The 23,538-nt window shown below is 39.8% G+C and overlaps 1 protein-coding gene across 2 annotated transcripts in view; it reads left to right on the top strand.

Moving 5' to 3' along the window:
• LOC105739042 overlaps window positions 1-23,278 on the top strand; it is a 39,188-nt gene extending 15,910 nt beyond the window's left edge. For both annotated transcript variants that reach the window (XM_030802776.1, XM_030802775.1), the window contains exon 3: window positions 22,364-23,278. In XM_030802776.1, coding sequence (XP_030658636.1) covers window positions 22,364-22,568 — 205 coding nt within the window. In that variant the 3' untranslated portion in view covers window positions 22,569-23,278. The remainder of the gene's footprint in view (window positions 1-22,363) is intronic.
• The last annotated feature ends 260 nt before the right edge of the window (window positions 23,279-23,538 follow it).

Below are 23,538 nucleotides of genomic sequence, written 5' to 3'. Positions count from 1 at the left end.
TTGCTCTTTTTTAAACAACTGCACGGTATTCAACTGTGTATTATGTTCTATAATTTATTAATAACTACTCCATTGGTGGTCATGGGGTTGTTTCCAATTCTTCTTTTTCAAACATTGCTGCAATAACTTACTGTGAACTCACATCATTTTTCATGTCTAAGGATATATCCATAGTCTATATGTCTAGAAAGGGAATTACTACAGCATAGAATAGGGAAATTTGTACTTTTGTTAATGCCAAATCACCATAGAATCTACTAGCAATATTCTTATTTACCTATACTTGTCAACACAGTGTTATAAAATATTTTGATCTTTGCCAAACCGATGGGTGAAAAATGCTCTTAGTTTTTTCCTCCCTCTTCCCCTTTCTTCCACAAATATTGATTTATCTACTATGCCAGGCACTATTGTGGAAGCTGGAACTAATTTTGAACAAAACAATGCCCTTCCTTTCATGGAATTTATAATCTTTGTGTGTGTGTGTGTGTGTGTGTGTGCGCGCACGCGCTCGCGTGTGTGTGGTGGGGAGGCAGGCAATAAACCAAAAAATATATATATAGTGTATAGATGGTGGATATCAGTTCTAAGGAGAAAATAAAGGAAATAGGGAATTTGGGGTGAGAACGAAGTGATGCATTTTAAATAGGATATTCATGGAGGACCTGACTAGGAAATTGACATTTGAGCAAAGATTGAGGGAGCTGAGGGAATGGGCCATCAGGGATAAAGATGTTTCAGGGAGAGAGATAACAAATGCAAAAGCCTGGAGTGGAGAGTGTTTTAAGTATTTTGGGCAAAGGAAGGATGCTTGTTTTTCTGGAGCTGAGTGAGCAAAAGAACATTGGGTGGAGAGATAGTGAGAGCCTTGGGTGAGTGCAAGGGTATTTTTACTCTAAAATGATAAAATGATAAGCTACTCAAAGTTTATTTTCTTTTCTCTTTTCTTTCCTTTTCCTTTGTTTTAGGAGATGAGTCTCACTCTGTCACCCAGACTGGAGTGCAGTGAATGGTGTGATCGTAGCTCACTGCAGCCTGAAACTCCTGGGCTCGAGTGATCCTCTCGCCTCAGCCTCCTGAGTAGCTGGAACTACAGGTGTGAGCTACCCAGCATGGCTCATTTGAGATTTCTGAGTAGAGAAGTAACATGATTAAACTTGGGTATTGAAATTATTATTTTGGCTGCTATGTTAACAGTAGACTTGAATGTGAAGGGGTTGGGCAAGGGCAGAAGCAGGGAGACAGGTTGGAAAGCTGGAGTGGGAAGGGCCTTTTTAAGAATAACACAAACCCCTAAAGACATAAAACTGAAAAGGCCATGGAGGAAAAGATAAATGAAACTGGCCTTGTAAAATTAAAATATTTGAATGAAAAAAGTAAAAATAAAATATAAACTAAAAGTAAAATATGCCACACATCTAAAAGACACAGCTGATTTTCCTAATATACAAAGACCTTTTATCTTACCAAAAAATAAAAATATGAACAAGCCAATAGAAAAATAGACAAAGTACTTAACCTGCACGCATTTATTGTCAGGCCTCTGACAATATGATACTAAGCCATCATAGCCCCTGTGACTGCCACGTATACATCCAGATGACCTGGAGCAACTGAAGAACCACAAAAGATGACATTCCACCATTGAGATTTGTTCCTGCCCCACCCCAACTAATCAATCGACCTTGTGACATTCCCCCTGCCCCTGACAATGAGTCTCATGATCTCCCCACCCTGCACCTTGTGACCCCTGCCCCTGCCTGCAAGAGATAACCACCTTTAACTGTAATTTTCCACTACTTACCCAAATCCTATAAAACTGCCCCACCCCTATCTCCCTTTGCTGACTCTCTTTTTGGACTCAGCCCACTTGCACCCAAGTGAAATAAACAGCCTTGTTGCTCACACAAAGCCTGTTGGTGGACTCTCTTCACACAGACTCACATGGCATTTATAGAACACAAAATTAAGAATAATGAATATGAAAAGGTTCACTAATAAGAATTTAAACAAAACAAGAAATGATTTATAATATTCAGTGTTAGGAGGTGTATGGATATACAGGCATACTCAGTTGCACATTTTTAGAAGGTAAGACTTACTTAGAAGGTAAGAAGTTGTCCATACCCCTTGATTCAACAACTTAGCTTCTTGGAATTATCCGTATAGAAATGCTTACATAAATGTTTGAACATATGTACAAAGAAGCACTGTTTATTTAAGTTTGGAAACTCAAATGCCTAACATTTGGAATTTAAATTTCTATATGTCTATTCATTAAAATACCACCCAGTTTTTAGAAACTAAGAGATGCTAAAGGTATATTGAGTAAAATAAAAAGTTACAGAAGATATGGTATGATTGTTTTTGTGAAAATTATTATTTTAAAAATGTTGGCCAGGCACGGTGGCTCACACCTGTAATCCTAGCACTTTGGGAGCCCGAGGCAGGTGGATCACAAGGTCAAGAGATCGAGACCATCCTGGCCAACATGGTGACAGCCCATCTCTACTAAAAATACAAAAATTAGCTGGGCATGGTGGCATGTGCCTGTTAGTCCCAGCTACTTAGGAGACTGAGGCAGGAGAATCACTTGAACCCAGGAGGTAGAAGCTGCAGTGAGCTGAGATCATGCCACCGCACTCCAGCCTGGCGACAGAGTGAGACTCTGTCTTAAAAAAAAAAAAAAAAAAAAAAAAAATTCACTGTGAGTATCAGTTGGGGGTAAACTTAAGGAGAACCTGCATTTTATACATTATATATTTCTGGAACATTTCAATTTCTTATGAAGATTTGCTACTGGTATAAATAGGAAAAGATAATTGTTCTTAAAACCCTATTTATTCTCCACAACCTACAAAAAAGTTTTCCTGTTTGGAGAATTTCAACAATATCTATTTTCCTCCTCTGAAATTCTTTGCCTGACAAGTCCAAGATAAGTAATGCATTCACATAAATTTATTAGAAAGAATAAATGTCCCCAGCATCTAGTTTGACAAATTTTTATGTGAAATGTATATCCTTCCGTAGATACATACCTTTTGTAGATATATACCTTTCATCTTAAAGGAATTATGCCTTGTAAAAGGGTATAATTCCTTTAAGATGAAAATCAGATTCAACTTCCCCGTGCTTTTTAAGGTCAAATATAAGTGAGCAAATAAATTTGTGTGGAACATTTAGAAAGTGTAGATATAATTTTCAAAAATGCTTTAGAACACTCTCCACTCTGGGAAGAAAATTTTAGAAAAAGGATAACCTCTGCATTTCTTTCCATTAGAAGTACATGATCAAAAGACAAAGCCCCTTTTTCTCTTGACTGTGATATAACATGTCCCTCACAGGCAACTGAACAGATAAAAAATCCAGACAATGCTTAGTAATTTCCTGCTTCCCCTTTAGTGCACAGTGTATTATCAGTATGTTTTGCCCTCTTTATTTAATATCTTGCTGAATTAAATTATCTCATCAGGTTTTTAAGCACAAGCCCAGCCTGCTTTCTGGATGACGCCTGCCACAGGTCATCCTTCCTGAACTTCCTAAATAGCCCAGAATATTCTTCAAGTGTGCCCCTGGCTCATCATCCAACTTCAGAGAATCAACTGGCTAGCACCTTGGAGCACCTGCTGTGGTAATGTGAGTGGCTGAACACCAGACAAAAGGAGGCTCCCAATCACTGTTGCACATCTTGTTAAAATCCTGGCTCTATCCTCAGCTTAGGTGTATTCTTCCTGTACTAGGATAAATTCTCTCTGACCTCTTCATTAAGGCCTAAGTACACAGTCTGGTATATGACAAGCAGGACCTTCCTCTCCTCCCCCTGTATCTTCCAAAACTACAAAACAGAAAGCCCCCAACCTTCTCACCCCTGCCTCACACAAATCATCACAGTGGACTATTTAAAAAAATAACAGTACTTGGTAGATGTATATTCTCACTTGCTTTCATTATAGAAAAAAGAAAGAAAATAAATGAACTAAACATCCAACTCAAGGAATTACAAAAAGAAGAAAGCGTCCTCTGCCCCCAAGGAAAAGGTTAGAAAAAAAAAAAGTAAAAGCAGAATAAAATGGATTAGAAAATAGAAAAATAGTGACATTAATAAATAAATACAAAAAATCTTTGTTAACAAGCCCCTAAAAGCAACAGGTCTATGGTAAATCCAATTGAGAGAAAACATTTAAACATTATAAATCACAAATAGCAGATGAAGAGGAAAGTAGCCTGCTAACATTTTTGAAAATCTCAGTGAAATTAGTGATTTTCTGGGAAAAAATGTTAGTTCCAAAATTCATTTAAGAAGTAGAAAAATCTAAATAAACCAACCCTACCCTAAAGACAATAATTGAAAAAGTTATGAAAGAGTAATCTCTAGATTCAGATAATTCTGTAGCATTTTAATTTTTCAAAAGCATTTACATGTATATGATGAATTCTTTCTAACTTTTCCATTTGGAATATACAGAAATTGGAAGAAAAAGGGGGAAATCACTCTATTTTCATCACCTAAATACAGTTGAGTTTGTTGTCATTTCCTTTCAATTTTTAATGTTTTAAATATTTTATTATGATTATATTATGTAATATATATTCAGTGATTATATTATGTAATATATTCAGTGATGAAAAGAACACAAGCACAGCAAAGCTACTTGACTTTTTTTTTTTTTTTTTTGAGACGCAGTCTCACTCTTTCACCAGGCTGGAGTGCAGTGGCGCTATCTCAGCTCTCTGTAGCCTCTTCCTCCCAGGCTCAAGCGATTCTCCTGCTTCAGCCTCCTGAGTAGCTGGGACTACAGGCGCATGCCACCATGCCCAGCTAATTTTTGAATTTTTAGTACAGACAGGGTTTCACCATGTTGGCCAGGGTGGTATCAGTCTCTTGACGTCGTGATCCACCTGCCTCGGCCTCCCAAAGTGCTGGGATTACAGATGTGAGAGACCACACCCAGCCCGCTACTTGACATTTTAATGTAATAAAAACTTGTCATTTTATTATAAACTTTTCATAAGAATAATTTATATCTATACATTAAGAAAATATATAGAACTTAAAAGAAGAATTGGAAAGTTTACATTAAATATATAAGGTACTTGGTACAATGTCTGAACCACAGTAAGTGCTCAACAAATGGCAGCTATTGCTATAGTTTATAAGGGCTTTTCCTTTTGCGTGTATCATTTATTTAACTTAGAATGGGTAAGTTATTGCATAGAATGGGTAATACTATTGCAAGGTGGAGAGGGGGAATAGACAAACTTCTTCCCACAAAGGAGCACTCTGGATGCCTCTTGGAGAAGCCAGGCATATATTTTTGCTCCTCAGGAGAATCTTTTTGCTGAAGTGACATCTAGGCTGAGCAGGATTCAACAAATTGGGGCCTAGAGTGGTAGAGAAGAGAGGTATCTTGTGTCAATACTCAGAGACTAACACAGGATAAGGATCCTGAGTGGCCCTCAAGGAACAGTAGTAAACTTAGATTTGGGTTAAGATCCTTCATATAAGGCATTTGGCCTATATGGCATGGAAATAAATAAAAGGTTGATTATTACTCTGAAGACAGTGATAAAAAGAACATAAAGTACTCCAACCTCCAGAGACCTTTAGCTTCCATCTCACATTTCTCTAAAGTTTGCTGCTTTCTCCCTTACTATGCTTTCACTAGTTTGGCTTCCATTTCGTCTTTGCAGTTTGTTTTTGTCATGTCCTTGTCCTTTTTAACCACTTTTTCCCTTTCCCCCCAATTTCTCTTCACTTTCCTTTGCTTACAGAGTTTATTCCCATCCTTCCGTTATTCTTAGCTGTTTTCTTCCCCCTACCTCTCTACTTTCCCATTTTGGCCCCATCCTACCATTTTCCCACAACTGCTCCTATTACTAAATGCTTCAAATGTAAACGATTCTCTCCTCAGTTTAATACCTGCTGTTGGCCCAGTGTTTTTTCACTATTACACTTAATGTTGACCCACTTCATGTGTTTTGTATCTTACCCAAAGAAGTAGTCTCTATGGAGTCTGCTAGAAGCTATTATAGTTGACTTTCAGTAGATTACCTACAAATTCTATCCAAATAAAATTTCGAAGTGGCTTTCCTCTAACTTCAGGTGATCAGAGAATATATTTAAAATTTTTAATCTAAATCTTCAGATTTGTTAGCAGAAAACCTGTTCTTCATAGAAAAATTTAATTGGAAGGCCAATATATAAAACTAATGAAAGTGAAGCTGTTTGGGTGGTAAAGCATCTAGAGTCCTTGAAGCCTCACTAAGAAATCCTTAGGGCACACAGTTTAAATGGGTGAATGAAGGGGGCAGTATAAGGCAACAGAAGCTGTGTGGCAGTGAGGACCATGTCCAACTGGAGAGTAGAATGAATTTGAATGAATTATTAGAATGAATTATTATTTACACAGGTAGGATGGTTTAGTGAGGGTAAAACAAGATTCATCACCCAAATTCCCAGTAACCTTTCACATCTTAAAGATGGCAAACAGGCCAAATGGGCTGTATTTGGCCTGCACAGGAATTTCCGCCCCCTCCAATGCATTATTTTTAGTACTTTATGTTCTAGATGAGAGTAGAATGAATCAGCTCATCAACTGTTGCCATGTGGGAATGTGGTGTCTAGTGTAGTCACGTCATGCATTTTTGTAAGAGTATCTAAAAAGTTAGATTTTATATGAAATTTCCAGATTCTTAAATAATGGCAATAGTTTTAAATATTTTTAAAAATACTGCATTGGGGGGGAAATGCCTGTGCAGGCCAAATACAGTCCATTCGGACTGTTTGCCATCTTTAAGATGTGAAAGGTTACTGGGAATTTGCGTGATGAATCTTGTTTTACCTTCACTGAACCATCCTACCTGTGTAAATAAAAATTCATTCTAATATTACAAAATGGCTTTTGTATTTCACAGTGCTTTTAGGGTAAGTAAGTAAAAAGCTATAGTATTTTATCAAGTTAAAAAAATACAAGGCTTTTTTATGTAGATCAGATGTTAATTCTAATTTCACACTTTAGAGAAGTTTATTACTCCAACTTCAAAGAAAGCAAATAGAAGAGGAGAAAAAGGGAAGGGGAAAGAGAACAGTAGTAATTGCTAAAACCGCCAATATATATCTAATAGAATGTTTAGATTTCCTGAGCCACTTGCTTTAGAGAAAAGTTTGAGAGTATGGAATAAGCCCCTGCGGAGTCCCAGTTTATCAGGTGATGTGCCTAATGGCAGAGAATGAGAAAGCCTTGTTTAGCAAGCCTGCAGGTGCTTGCCCATTTCAGCCTTCACATGTATTTTCTTTCCTTTTTTCTGGGACAGAGTCTTACTCTATTGTTCATGCTGGAGTGTGGTGGTGTAATTATAGCTCATTGTGGCCTTGAACTCCTAAGCTCAAGCAATTCTCCTGCCTTAGACTCCTGAGTAGCTGGAACTATAGGCATGCACCACTATGTCCAGCTAATTTTTAAATTTTTTGTATGTTGTATGTAATTTTTTGTTATATGTAATTTTTCTATGTTGCCCAGGCTGGTCTTGAACTCCTGGTCTCAAGGGATCCCCCACCTTCACCTCCAAAACTGCTGGGATTACAGGCATGAGCCACCATGCCTGACTGTATTTTTAAATGACTGCTGAAATTGCAGTAGTGATTGCAGAGTTCCCTACATCACTGTATTCATGTCATCTTTTTCTAGTTGTGCTTTTTTGATGTTCCACAGGAATGAGCATAGATGAACAATGTTGCACCACGCTTGACATCACTGGGGCTTCTTTCCAGTGTGGATTTGCTCATGTAAAATGAGGTGTGAGCTCCGCCTGAAAGCGTTTCCATATGCATCACATCTGCAGGGCTTTTTTCCAGTGTGGGTTCTTCGGTGTCCCAAAAGATGTGAGCTGTTACTGAAAGCTTTCCCACACACATCACACTCATAGGGCTTCTCTCCACCATGGATTCGCTGGTGTCCAACAAGAGCTGAACTGTATCTGAAGGCCTTTCCATGCTTTTCACATTCATACGGTTTCTCTCCACTGTGGAATTTCTGGTGACAGAAGAGGCCCAAGCACTAGCTAAAGCTTTTCCCTCACTCACTACACTGCTATGGCTTCTCTTCAGTATGAACTCTGATGTTGTCTCAGATATGAACTCAGAGAAGATTTCCCACAATCATTACGCTGGTATGGTTTCTCTTCCGTGTGAGTTCTCTGGTGTCAAACAACATCTGAGCTGTGATGACTTTCCCACACTCACTACATTGGAAAGGTTTCTCCTGTGTGGGTCCTTCAATGCTGAATAAGATATGAACTATAATAAAAGACTTTTTCACACTCATCACACTGATAGGGTTTTATTTGGCTATGTATTCCCTGAAGGTCAGTAAGTTGTGAGCTCTGAGTAAAAGTTTTGCTACATACATTACATGAACAGGGTGTCTTACCAGTACAGATTATTTTATGTCTAATGAGGCTTGAGTTTTGAGTGAATGTTTTCCCACATTCATCACACTCATATTTTCTCTCAGTTGATTGTGTTTCTCTGATATATTTCTTTGTTTTTTGTTTGTTTGTTTGTTTAAGACGGAGTCTCGCTCTGTCGTCCAGGCTGGAGTGCAGTGACGTGATCTTGGCTCAGTGCAACCTGAGGCTCCCAGGTTCAAGTGATTCTCCTCTCAGCCTCCCAAGTAGCTAGGATTGCAGGCTTGCACCACCACACCTGGCTAATTTTTGTATTTTTAGTAGAGATGGGGTTTCACCATGTTGGCTAGGCTGGTCTCAAACTCCTGACCTCAGGTGATCTGCCCATCTCTGCCTGGAGTGGTGGGATTACAAGCGTGAGCCACTGCACTTGGCTCTCTGATATATTTCTGTCCATCCTTCATGTTCTTGGGTTTCTCCTCATTCAGAAGCCTTTCACTGATTTTGCCAGGAAACTTTTCTTGGGATTCCATATCTACAGTAAGTTCCTGCCCTTGAATCAGTTCTATTTTATTGATTCTGATAACATAATCTGAAATAAAAAGTAGAGCATTCAAATGTCACTGGGGTATACAGGAACTAAAACACATATACTAGAAGTAGATGGCTCCAACATACCAACAAAATGGTTTTAAAACATTTGAGGAGGAAATTGGAGGATGGCAATGGAAGAGAGGATGGACTGAACTTCGAAGGCATGATTGAAGAAAAGAATGGAGAAAAATAGGGAGGAATGATAATCATGATCCAATGAGCAAGCACAGTAAACAACAGAAGAGATCTAAGATAAGAATATGTTCACCAGAAAAGGCCCAAAGTTGAGTAGAGAAAAATAAAAAGAGAGAAAGGAAGTCAACAGTGGCAGGTATCCCATGAGTGCCATGAAATAGTGCTGTGCAGGTTGCCCTGAAGGCCTCTGGGAATACCGAAAAAATCAGGGAATCAGAGCACAGGGAAGTATCCCATTTCCCATGTGCAGAACAAAGAGATTAGACACCTTAGACAAAACAAGATGTTATCATGGGGATAGAACAGAAATTGCTTTGGTCCCTAAAGACCTCAACTTGCATCTGTCTTTACCCAGGGGATCCATGTTCCTATAATTCCTCTGCCTATCTTTCCTGGAGAGGTTCCTCTGAGCAGGGTCTCAATACCCTCATTTCTCCAGGGCAGGAGATGTGGCCATATCCTCAGTAATCTATAGTTTTTGAAAACATGAGATTTTCATACCCAAGGCATATTTGCCTGAACTTAATCCCATTTTTAGGACCCAGAGTAAACGGGAGAATTTGTAACTACATAGGAAGAACACAGAGAAAAGCAGTGTTTTGAGTGGATAAGGAACATTAAATGGAAAAAAAAAAGACAAATCATGAAGACAGTTGAAGCACTAGGACACGGACAAGTCACAGCTAACTCTAGGCAGAGGCAGTGGGATTCATTGTGCTAAAATGTGTTGACTAAAGAGACTCGGACAAAGAAGAGAAGGAGCCATGGTGAGACAGTGAATTCAAATGTTTGAGAATGTGGATGAGGAATAAAGTTCATTAGGCAACCTGTCTGAGAAAAATGACTCTCATCTGGGTCTTGGAACTTCTGTGAAGGGCAGGAACACAGGGATGAGGCAGAACTGAGAAAGCACATTGCCAAGAGTGAGATCAGCCTTCTCTTGGGGCTTTGTTTTACATCAGAGCCTGCAATAATCTCACCATACCAGCTTGCCACACTGCTTAAAAACCCCTCACTGTTAGTAGTTATTTAAGGTTATCTTAAAGTCTTTGGGTGCTTTAAAACTTTATGTTACAGCTACCTGTCTTAGTCCATTTTGTGCTGCTATAACAGTATACATAGACAAGGTAATTTATAAAGAACAGAAATTTATTTCCTGACTTCTGGAATCTTGAAGGTCCAAGACCAAGTTCCTGACATCTGGTGAGGGCCTTCCTGCAATATCATCCTATGGCAGAAGGTAGAGGGGAAGAGAGAGAAAGAAAAGGGGAAAGGGGCCGGGGGAAAAAACGCACCAAACTCGTCCTTTTATTAGGAACCTACTCCCATGATAACTAACCCACTCCCACAATAAAGACATTAATCTTTTCATGAGGGCAGAGCCCTCATAACCTAGTCACCTCTTAAATATCCCACCTCTCAACACTGTTGCACTGGGGATTGAATGTCCAGCATGTGAACTCTGGGGGACAGGTTCAAACCATAGAGCTACCTGAAATATATCTGTTTGCAGAATCTGAAAGCAAATTGCACAGATACACATTTATAAAAGAACATAGTCTTTTAGAACCATTAGCAGATAAAAAAGTGGCTATCATAGATGGCATCCAAAAGACTACTATAGGTATAACTAAAATCCATATTAGCATCAGAAGAGAATATATGGATTATTATAAAAAAGAAGCACAACATAGAAACTCAATTTGTAACTGAATAAAAGAGGTTGAGGAAAATGGTGTATTTCCAGTCAAGATGGCACAGTGAGTTCATACTTCACCTCCAACTACAAAAAGTAATAGATAAAAATCTGTAAACACATCTGTGCTAAAAAAAAAAAAAAAAAAAAAAAGAAAAAACCCAACAAGATAAACATTTCTGTGGACCAGAAAGGAAGCAAAAATACAGAATGGTGGCTATAGCTGAAGCTCTGGGCCTGCAGGGCTGCTGGTCTTACACAGTGACTGAAGTCTTGTCACCAGGGGAACCTGGAGAACTACAAGTGCTCCACGAGAGGGGGGATTGGCACCATCATACTGCGTGGTGCCAAAGGCTAGGTGGGACAAACAGGCACCCACATACACAAGTACCTTAACATGCACAGAGCAAGATAGAACCCTGTGACCAAGAACCATGTGAAGCCATCTGGAAGCCTGTGACTACATTGATGATATTTGTGATATCACATGGAACAGGAGTTCTAAAATATCACTGTATAAAACCTGGTTCTGGGGGAGGAGGTGCAGTTATAGGTACAACAGAATTGGTAAACGAGGAGAAGGTAAATAGACCAGAACTCAAAATGAGCCTAGAAATAGAAATTTCAAAACAAATGAATTGAATGCTAAGAAAGATGGTTACAAAATGACCAACTGGAACATGAATTCAATCCACATGAAATTACTTTCATCAAACAGCGTGACAAAATTAATAGATTAAAGATATGGGAAAAGAAGATAAATGATAACATACCATCCATGGCAAATAAACATAAAATTATGAAACAAGCAGAACAAAGATAATTGCTATGAAAATGGAATAGAAATTTTAGAAATAATAGTTTTTGAAATAAAATCTTCAATGAAATGGATAAGCTGAAGACAGTCAAAGGGAGAATAAATTGGAAGATAGTAGAAGAGGAATCCACTAGGATGTACCATAGAGAGACAAAGACATAAAACATGAAAAAGCAGTTAAGTAGAATGGATGATTGATAAGTGGTTCTAATGAGTACATGTTGGAAGCTCCAGCAGATGATAATATAAGGAATTAAAAAGATGCTTATTTAAGGAACTCATAGCTGAGAATTCCCCAGATTGAAGAAAAACATGGGTATCAGAGCAAAAGTGCATTTATAGGCCAAGCGAGATGAACAAAAATAAAATGTATTGGACATACTTAGTGAAACTCAGAGCATAAAAGTTAAGAGTAAATTTAAAAAGCTACTAAAGAGAAAAAATGGAATCTTTTTTTTTAAAAGGCATTTAGACTGCTAGTAGCTTTTTGCCAGCAAACAATAGAAGCTAGAAGACAGTGAAGTATTAATAGTATCTTCAAAAGGCTAAGGGAAAAAAAGTCAATTTAGAATTTTATCCCAGCTAAGTCATGATTTCAAAGGAAGGGCAAAATAAGAGAACTGTCAAACATGCAAAAGCTCAGTCTACCACCCAAAGAACCTCACTAAAATAATTTTTAAAGGATAGACTTCAACAAGAGTGAACCCAGAGGAAAGGTGTTAGTATACAAGAATGGTGACCTCAGAAATTGATAAAAATTATCAAAAAATTTAATTTACTGTTAAAGAACTCATCTGTTGAGCAGACAAGCCCTTCATGATCCTAGAACTGGGATTCTCGACCCTAGCTACACCTGGAGAGTTAAGAAAAAAAAGCAAGCCCATGCCTGGGCCCCACTCTAGTCTAAAGAAAATCCGGTTTCTGAGGGTGAGGCCCAGCCACTGATAAATTTTTAAAGTCATCCAGATGTGCAATCACATCACTCTGATGTGAGACTGCCCCTGCCTAACTTTCCAGTTTCATTTTCCTAACTCTTCACCTCTCTCACATTTTTACATTCCATCTCTACTATGGAGTTAAGACCATGGGCTCTGGAGACAGACTATTTAAATTCTACACCTGCTATCTATTAATATGGCAGTCTGCTACCATTTTAGGATAAATCTGATAGACCTACCTACCTAGAGCCTCTAAGGGCAGCAGTGATTTGCAGGCCAGAGTGAGCACTAATGTCCATAATTTATAAATATTAACTTCTAAATTATGAACAATAGTTTTATTATTAATTAAATTAATTATTAATTTAAATATTCATGAAAAGGATCATTTGTGTTCACCCTACTCCAAGAATATGTTATACATCTCAGTAAGATGCCCAATAAATGATAAAGTTTGACCAACAAATGGCAAGCTTCAGTTGTTTAGGGAAACCCTAGCATGTGGAACACCTTATTTTCTAATAATGCTTTTACTAGAAAATTTGGAAAACATGCATTTCAAAATGAATGAACAAACATACCCCTATAGGTAAGACGTATCTTATAGTCATTAAAAGTCCTCCCTAGGTATAACAAGACCATAATGAAGAAAGTATAGCTCATATTTTTTAGATGACACTATTTCCAAAAATGATGTTTTCCATTTTCCTTTGGGAAAGTGAGCATCATTTCCACCCATCAGACATAGGAAGATTCCAACCCTGATACCCTGGATCCTTACTGAAGCCAGGAGAGGTGTCAAAAAGAGCCATTCTCTCCTCTTTCCAGTACCCTCTGGAGCTTTAGGACAAGTGATCTAGCTACATCTCTCTCCCTCTCCATCCACCACCTGAAACTGCCCTACTGTTGGCCCTCATAATGTTGAGTTGGAACTATAGCAAGTCTTCAAAGTGGTCCTTTTTCTCCTCCCTCTGCAATCCAACTTATATCTAGTTTACAGGGCACGTGTTAGGTCCTGCTTGTATATATAGTCCGTCTTCACACTGCTGTAAAGATCCTGAGACTGGGTAATTTATAAACAAGGGAGGCTTAATTGACTCAGTTCTGCATGCCTGGGAAGGCCTCAGGAAACTTACAATCATGGTAGAAGGTTAAGGAGAAGCAAGTACCTTCTTCACGAGGTGGCAGGAAAGAGAAAGTGCACAGGGAAAACTGCCACTTTTTTAAAACCATCAGATCTCATGAGAACTCCCTCACTATCATGAGAACAGCATGGGGGAAACTGCCCCCATGATCCAGTCATCTCCCACCAGGTTTCTCCCTGGACACATGGGATTACAATTTGAGATGAGATTTGGGTGGGAACACAGAGCCAAACCATACCACTGCTCAAATCAACCCCCATCTCAAGAAAAGAAGACAATAAAAATAGGCTCTCTACAATTTAGTTCCAGACCACCTTGTTAGCATTATTGCTCTATTGGCTACTCAGTCTCAGCCAAACTGACACACTCACATCCTCTTATCATTATTTGTACTTTTCCACATTATTCCTCTGCTCAGACTTCATCATTCACCTTTACTGAGCATTTTCTACATATCAGTCGTGGGGGATATACAGAACTTCAGACAAGTGAAGCAGTAATATAGTATGCTAATGCTATGACAGAAGTATGCACAAGGTGCATCATATAACTCAAACATGTGGGAGGGTATCAAGAAAGGCTTCCTAAAGAAGGTGACAGCTGAGTTGAATCTTGAAGAATAGCTATGAATTAGGTTGGCAGAACAATGGAGAAGGTTTGGTCAGAGGTGGTATTTTACATGACTAGTTCAACAAGGTGGAGGTGTGTGTGTTCATGTGAGTATGTGGCAGTGGGGTGGAAAAATGTTGGCCATATTTACAAAAAACTGAAATGTACCATGGGTCTGATGGGGCAGGGAAGGAAAGAAACATTGAGAGGAAAAAAGGGATGAATGACTACAAGTCTTAATGTGATGGAAGAAGATAATAGAGGGACAGAGAGCTAGAAGAGGGGTAAATATGAGGAACATCGTTCCTGATGCTGTCTGCCCAGTGAAATGTTACCAGTTCTTTGTGATCCAGTTCAAATTCCAATCATTCCACTAACACCACCACCAGGGCCTGAAAAGACAGATTTCTCCCTTCTCAGAACTGTTATCTCTGATTTGGCAATCATTCACTGCCTCAAATGAGGCAATCTTTTTATTGGTACCCAACTCCTTTAGGGCAGGGACCCTCATAGACACCAGAGCTAGGTTTTACACACCGTGAAAGCTAAATATTTACTGATGTATTTGTGGGGGGACTGGAGTCTCGCTATGTTGCCCAGGTTGGTATCAGACACTTGGACTCAAGCGATCTTCCTGCCTCAGCCTCCTAAGTAGCTGACATTTTCTGACTTCTTAACAGGAGCCACAAAGCTCTCATGTCCAGGCCCCTGACCACCTCTTCTCTGGGGCTCTGCCTCCACGATCCAGTCACACTGGTTTTCTTTCAATTCCTCAAACCCACCAATTTCTTTCCCGATCCAGTTTTTGCACATGCTCTTTTGGTCTGGAATGTTTTCCTCTCTATTATTCACTTAGCTAATTTCTACATCACTTTTAAGATTCGGCTCCCATATTACTTACTCAAAGAGGCCTTCCCTGACTGCACTCTCTCTCCATATACAATCTGTCACAGTATATTTATTTGTGTGTTTAGTACCTCTGTCACAAGTTTGTCTCCATGAAAGCAAAGATCATGTCTGCTTTGTTCACTATTCCTAGAGCTTTGAACAGTGCCTTAGCACATAAAAAGTAAATATATATTTGCCAGATGATTCTAAGGTCTCCAGGGGAGCCATATGACCCAAGTGTCAACACTAACCACAATCCTTTTGCTGTTGAGAGTCCCGAGAGTCACTTTTAAGCTGAGTCTCCACAGAAGGATTGAGAGGCACTGATGTCTCAGAAAGCACTTCCTGGCCAGGCGCAGTGGCTCATGCCTGTAATCCCAGCACTTTGGGAGGCCGAGGCAGGTGGATCATTTCAGGTCAGGAGTTCGAGACCATACTGACCAACATGGCGAAAACCCGTCTCTACTAAAAGTACAAAAAAATCAGCTGGGCATGGTGGCATGCGCCTGTAGTCCCAGCTACTTGGGAGGCTGAGGCAGGAGAATTGCTTGAACCCGGGAGGCGGAGGTTGCAGTGAGCCAAGATCGCACCACTGCACTCCAGCGTGGGTGACAAAGTGAGACTCTGTCTCAAAAAAAAAAAAAAAAAAAAAAAAAAAGAGAAAAAGAAAAAAAGAAAGCACTTCCTGCACATGGGCCTGGGCTGAAACCTGAGGACAAGCAGGCTCATTTGGGCATCTGAAGGGGCGACAGTGTACATGATCCTCAGAGATCCCACAAAGGACCAGCTTGGACACCCTCTCCAGGCTGTTCTACCCAAGTGTATAGGACCCTTTCTTACCTCCAGCAAAGCCACTGCCTCCTCTCCATTCTTTGGATGACGCTTATGCATCCAGGCCAGGAGCTCCTCAGGCAGAATGGCCAGGAACAGCTCAAGCACCAGCATGTCTAACATCTGCTCCTTGGTATGAATCTCAGGCCTTAACCATTCACAGCACAGCATATAGAGCTGGCTCAAGGCCTTACAGGGCCCAGGAGTCTCCTTGTATCAGAACTGTCAGAAATGCTGGCCGAATAACTCCTGTTTGTTTGGGCTACTCCTTTTTGGGATGGATCCCTGCTCCATGGCAAGGCTTTATTTGTTGTTTACTTCAAATAGCTGCTTTGTCTCTTCAGGAGCCCATGGAAGGGACACAGTGGGCATTCTAGCTCCAATGGGCTAAGAGGATTGCTGCTGTGAGTGTTATGTTAAGGCACACTCCTAAGGTAACAGAAACTATAATTCAAAAAATAAAAGTGTAAAGCAGTTCAAACCTTTTCTCAAATAGAAGAAGATTGTCAAGAAACAGCAGTTTTGACAGTCCTGAGAAAATTGTTGGATGCTTGTTTCCCAAAAATCACAACAAAACAATGTTGGTAAGGCAAAATGGAGTTTATTCTTGTGGGTGATAAAAAGCACTACGTTGACAGAGTCCTAGTAGCATCTCTGAGGGAGGAAGGCAAAGTCAGGATATTTACAAGATTTGAAAGGTTTGATGCTGATCTTTCAAAGCAGAATTAGGACTGGGCAAGGATGGTGATACAATAATTTAAGATTGATGGACACATTCATTAAGATGAAGGTTTTGAGGTGAGGGTTTCAAAAAGTCTGGATACTAATTATTGTAAGTTAAAGAATTTGACGTTCATTTAAATAGGTTTTTTGAAGGGGAAGTTCTTGAAACAAAAATAATTATTTGCATTTTTTATCTCCTACAGCAATAATGTCCTGGAATAGTAAAGTCATGTTGATAAAGACAGTGGAATACTAGTATCACATTAGCAAAGACAGTTGAATAGTAAAATTATGCTAACATAGGTAGGGGGCTGTGTGGGTAACGGATTTAGGCAAGGCCTATCTGTTACCCAGGATTAACATGGCGGGCAGTGGTGAAGGGCATGGGCTGAGGATTCCAAAAGCCCTGGGCTTGAATGTTGTCACATTCTCTTATGTGTAGTGGCTTAATCTCTCTAAATTTCTATTCCCCTTCCGCTGTTAAAAACAAACTTCTAATTTTGTTTGTAACTGTTTATTTTGAACTAACTTTAAACTTACAGAAAATTTCCAAAAAGGTATAGAGCAGTCCCTATATCCTTCACCCAGCTTCCTATTATATTAAAATCTTATATAACCATAGCACAATTGCAAGGCCAAAAAATAGTATTGGTACAATGTGATTAAACCACAGACCTGATAATACAGGGTTCTTTTTTAAGAAAAATTACAAAAAGCATTAGATGCAGTGCCTGGAAAGCATTAGACTCAGTGCCTAGCACTTAGTAAGACCTCAGTAAAGGATTGCAGTTATCGTTATGACCTGGTCATCGAGGGGCTGGCAGGGGAGGCCACACCTGGTGCTCAGGGACACTTCTGTTTTTTGGCACACAACTTAGGACCACGCAATAAGGCCCTCTACTGCCTTCTCTGTGCTTAGCTTCTGTTACCCAATTGGCATCTTTGAAAGACGTCTTCACTTCCTGGGCTCTAAGGATTAATTTAGGGACTTCTGGAGCAGGTTTGGAGAAAGGCTGTTTCAGGAATCATTCAAGATAAAGGACATGGAAGCGGGTTCTACAGGTTGCCTTCTACTAGTTTAGATCTTTGAAAGAATAAGGCAAAATACAGTGTTAACCAACCAGACTACAAACACTTTCCCTGTTTATTCTGTAACATAAACGAAATGGCAGATCATCAGTGGACAACCATAACGAGCCTCGGACTCGGGAAGATCTGGCTGTGTTCCTTAAGCCATCAGGGCCTGACAGATCACAAAAAACTTCCAATAGTCGGCGGTCACGTTGGAGAAAAGGGTGGTCCGCATAGACCGACCAGGTAGGCATCTGTGAACCAGAGTCGGACTTCGCAACGTCTGGGGAAACGTCTGGGCCGCGTGGGGAGCTGGGCTCCGGTTGGCTAGGGCAACCCCGCGGTGCCAGGGCCGGGACGCCCACCAGTCTGCGCCGTGCACTGTCTCGGACGGCGCGTCCAGCGCGGGGCTTAAGCAAGGACGGGGCTCCTCCCGCCCGCACCTGGCTGAGATGGGGGACTCGGGCGGCGGCGTCCTGCTTTCTTCCTGCCAGTCCTACTACCTGGGCTGGGTGGCAGCTGCAGCCCAGCTCTAACTAGCTCCTCTGCGCCCTGCCTGGCCGCCGGCGGAAGTGCGTCTGCGAACCCCGTCCGGCCCTGCGTCCCAGCTTCCAGCGGCTTCAGAGAGGTGCGCACCGTGTGGGGTTCCCAGTGCGCGCTGCGGAGTCTCCAAATGGGGTCACTTAGGCATGGGGTTTTGTTTCACAACTTGTGTCACCCCAAAGAAAGGGTTCGAGTGCCAGCTTCGCAGCGTTGAGTCCGTCAGTCCTCCCCGCTCGGGTCGGCAGGCGGGAATCTCCCCAGACTTCATTCCTGTCCACCGACCTGGAGTTTCAGTTTTCTCACAAAAGTACACTTTTCCCAATCACTGTAACCATAAATGGCTCAAAATAAACATGAAATTTTTCTTGACTCTGGAAAACAAAATATAAAAGGATCAGAATTGTTTCAAACAAAAAGTCATGAAAGATCACTGAAGTCCTCTATCAGGTTAGGCCCATGTTATTAATTCTTCTTCTGCTTGATGTTGGGTTAGTAATCTTCATGAATCCATCAGTTTTTTTTTTTTTTTTAAGAGTTCTGGAAGTTTTTAGCTAGTCCAGTGGTGTGACTTCCAAAGTTATCAGAAACCTGCATTCAAGAGTACTTGGCAGTGTCCTTTCCATGAATTTCCTTGAAGAAAAATAAAATTTTAGACTGTACCGAATTGTAAATCACTTTTTGAGAAGTAAAGTAAGACAATAATTGTCTGTGGATGACAAAAGGCTTAGAGTAGCCATGGCTAAACACACAATTAACAAGAAAATTTGGTTATTTCTGTGGCCTACAAAATTGGCCATAATCATAATTTTGACTGATAACATATACCAACACACATCAGAATTTAGGAATATACAGTTTTGGAACACATGTTAATAACACATTTATACAAATGTGACTGAAAGTTTTGGGGTTTTTTTTGTTTTTGCCTTTTCCCACATCTTCTAATCAACAAAAGTTAAATGCCATTTCTTATTTGACAATGCTTTCTGTGTGATTTTAACATGCCAAATAAGCCTAGTATGTCTCTCTTGGACTATCAGGCATGCCTTATAGAAAATACTTAATTTTAGAATTTGAAATTTGATTTTGGGAAGTATGTCAAATATCAAAGTCTTAAAACCTTTGATATCAAAAATAAGATCACGTCATAATAATCATTTATTTAGCCAAAGTGATAATTGAAATATTTCAAAAAGCATAAACCTTTACTCTTTGAAAGAGAGGAGATTCAGTTTTTCAAACAAGAATCTGTCTCTCTCTCTCCTTTTTAAATTTTAACAGTTTATTCAAAAGATGAACACTAGTCTTATATCTCTTAATACTATATTGTTCAAGCAAGAAAATAAAATTCTACTTTGTATCAGTGCACTGTTAATATTAAACCTAATTTTAATAATACCTTATAAACAGATCCATCTATTCTCATCAGCTTTGACCATGCAAGATAAGATTTCCACAAACTTTGTATAACCTTTTACAATTTTTCCTATTCTCTTTCTCCAAATTCCTGTATCCATTCAGTTTATTATTCTTTTTAATCCTTTCACTTTAAAGCAACCATTTTTTTTAAATTTTACTTTGAATTCCGGGATACAAATGCAGAACATGTAGGTTTGTTAACAAAGATATATGTGTGTCATGGTAGTTTGTGGCACCTATCAACTCGTCATCTAGGTTTTAGGCCTGCATGCATTAGCTATTTGTCCAAATGCTATCCCTCCCCTTGCCCCCATCCCCTGACAAGCCCCCATGTGTAATGCTCCCCTCCCTGTGTCCATGTGTTCTCATTGTTCAACTCCCACTTATGAGTGAGAACATGCAGTATTTGTTTTTCTGTTCCTGTGTTAGTTTGCTGAGGATGATGGCTTCCAGCTTCATCCATGTCCTTGCATAAAGGACATGATCTCATTTCTTTTCATGGCTGCATAGTATTCCATGGTATCTATGTGCTACATTTTCTTTATCCAGTCTATCATTGATGGGCATTTGGGTTGGTTCCATATCTTTGCTATTGTAAATAGTGTTGCAATAAACAGATGTGTGCATGTGTCTTTATAGTAGAATGATTTATATTCCTTTGGGTATATACCCAGTAATGGGATTGTTGGGTCAATAAGTATTTCTGGTTCTAGATATCTGAAGAATCACCACACTTCTTCCAAAATGGTTGAACTAATTTACATTCCCACCAACAGTGTAAAAGCGTTCCTATTTCTCTAAGCCTCGCCAGCATCTGTTGTTTCTTGACTTTTTAATAATCACCATTTTGACTGGTATGAAATGCTATCTCATTGTGGTTTTGATTTGCATTTCTCTAATGATTAGTGATGTTGAGCTTTTTTTTCTTATGTTTGTTGGCCACATAAATGAGAAATGTCTGTTCATATCCTTTGCCCACTTTTTGATGGGGTTGTTTTTTCCTTGTAAATTTGTTTAACTTCCTTGTAGATTCTGGATATTAGACCTTTGTCAGATGGGTAGATTGCAAACATTTTCTCTCATTCTGTACGTTGTCTGTTCACTCTGATGATAGTTTCTTTTGTGGTGCAGAAGCTCTTTAGTTTAATTAGATCCCATTTGTCAATTTTGGCTTTCGTTGCAATTGCTTTTGGAGTTTTCATCATGAAGTCTTTGCTCACGCCTATGTCCTGAATGGTATTGCCTAGGTTTTCTTCTAGGGTTTTTATGGTTTTGGGTTTTACACTTAAGTCTTTAATCCATCTTGAGTTAATTTTTGTACAAGGTGTAAGGAAGGGGTCCAGTTTCAGTTTTCTGCGTATGGCTAGCCAGTTTTCCCAGCACCATTTACTGAATAGGGAATCCTTTCCCCATTGCTTGTTTTTGTCAGGTTTGTCGAAGATCAGATGGTTGTAGATGTGTGGTGTTGTTTCTGAGGTCTCTGTTCTGTTCCATTGGTCTATATGTCTGTTTTGGTACCAGTACCATGTTGTTTTGGTTACTGTAGCCTTGTAGTATATAGTTTGAAGTCAGGTAGGCACGATACCTCCAGCTTTGTTCTTTTTGCTTAGGATTTTCTTGGTTATATGGTCTCTTTTGTGGTTCTATATTAAATTTAAAATAGTTTTTTCTAATTCTGTGAAGAATGTCAGTGATAGTTTGATGGGAGTAGCATTGAATCTATAAATCACTTTGGGCAGTATGGCCATTTTCACATATTGATTCTTTCTATCTATGAGGATGGAATGTTTTTTTTCATTTCTTTGTGTCCTCTCTTATTTTCTTGAGCAGTGGTTTACAGTTCTCCTTGAAGAGGTCCTTCACATCCCTTGTCAGCTGTATTCCTAGGTATTTTATTCTGCTTTTAGCAATTGCGAATGGGAGTTCATTCATGATTTGGCTCTCTATTATCGGTGTATAGGAATGCTTGTGATTTTTGCACATTGATTTTGTATCCTGAGACTCTGCTGAAGTTGCTTATCTGCTCAAGGAGTTTTGGGGCTGAGATGATGGGGTTTTCTGGAAAGAACACTTGCATAATTATGGCATCTCCACCAATGAACTGACAAATCCAGCTTTGAGCCTCTGAAACCAATGAACACGGTCTCTAAGCAGCTTATGTGAACCTCTCTTTTTGCTAATAAAAACTTGCCTTTACCCTTCCCTCGTTGAATGCATTAGTAGCTTGCCATTCTGTGCATTCTAGGTTATAATCTTCATTTCTCATTTGCGAGTAAACTTTTTTTAAGTTTAACAATGGAAACAATGTGACGCTTGACTACAAATATTATAAAATTAAGACACCAAAGCAAGCATGCTAATGTGTCTCACTACAAATATATCTACAGATAACACTTCTGATCATTAGAAAATGATCCAATTGTGTTTAGAGGTTCAATGATAGCATAAATAGATTTAAGTGTGACTACACACCTCATTTCTCCCACAGGGCTCCTCTGCTAATGCTTCTGGGAGACAGATTCATACAGCCAGCGCCAGGAGGTGAGAAGAGACGAGAGGAAAGGAAGTCTTCTCTTCACGCCCTCCTGGGGCCCGTCTTGGTGGTGTGTGTGGTGGAGGGGGACGAATCTGTGGTCCGCAGTCGCAGCCTCCTCTTGCAGCTGCCGCCTTCATCCCCGAAATCCTGTTCCTAACCATCAATAGGAACCCTGAGAAAAGTTAGAGGTGTGAAGTGCACACATAACCCTGGGCCACAAACTCGGTCCCGGACGCCACAGGACAATAGCTCACCTGGGCCACACAGCCTGGCCGGAAGATGGGCGCGTACGGCAGCTCCTGCTGCTTCCGGCCCCTCTAGGAGGAGGCTTTCGGTGGTGGCCTCGCGCGCCCCCTCTGGGCAGGGAGCTGCGGCGGGGTTTGAGGGCGCAGTTGGCTCCCGGCCTAGCGGGTCGCAGCTCCTTCCAAGATTTTGAAAGGTTGGTGGATTAACCTTCTAGAAGGGTGCTAGGTCTCCCCCTATCCCCTGCCACCAACTTTAGAGTTGTGGTGTGCAAGCGCTATCTTTTCTGATGTTATATCCCATAGGAATATTTTCAGTGACATGATTGTTTAAGCGTTAAGAACTAGGGCCCTGGAATAAAATGTGTGTTAAAATCCTGGTTCTACCACTTACTATGTGATCTTTAGCAAGATAGTTAACTTCACTACAGCTCAATTTTCCCATCTATAAAACGTGAAAAATAATAGCCATTACAAAATCAGATAGGACATACTAGCACAGTACCTGTAAAAAACTGGGCTCAACATTACCTTAAAAAACAAACCAAATATTGTGTTACTTAGATCCCATCAGGACATTTTTAAAGTCATTGAAAGTAAATGCTAAGCTATTTCTTATAAAGCCTCTTAGTGGGAGATTTTGTACATTTCACATTAGATAATCATACATCTAACATCAAGGTCCTGTTTACATTTTATAGTGTAAAAGCCTTACATACTGTGGAATGTTTAAGACTTAAATCATTCCTCCCTAACCTCTTTCATATACTATCGCTCTATACTCTCTTCTCAGTCTTCTCTGTAGAGAGCAGCCAGCAGCAACGAAATAACATTTCAGGACCATTATTTCCAGTACTAACTTCCTCAGTAATCTTCCACAATTGC

Source organism: Nomascus leucogenys, chromosome 22a (genome assembly GCF_006542625.1).
Source record: "Nomascus leucogenys isolate Asia chromosome 22a, Asia_NLE_v1, whole genome shotgun sequence".
Taxonomy (NCBI): domain Eukaryota; kingdom Metazoa; phylum Chordata; class Mammalia; order Primates; family Hylobatidae; genus Nomascus; species Nomascus leucogenys.
Note: the sequence above shows the minus strand (reverse complement) of the source record. Positions and strands in the feature narration are given on the sequence as shown.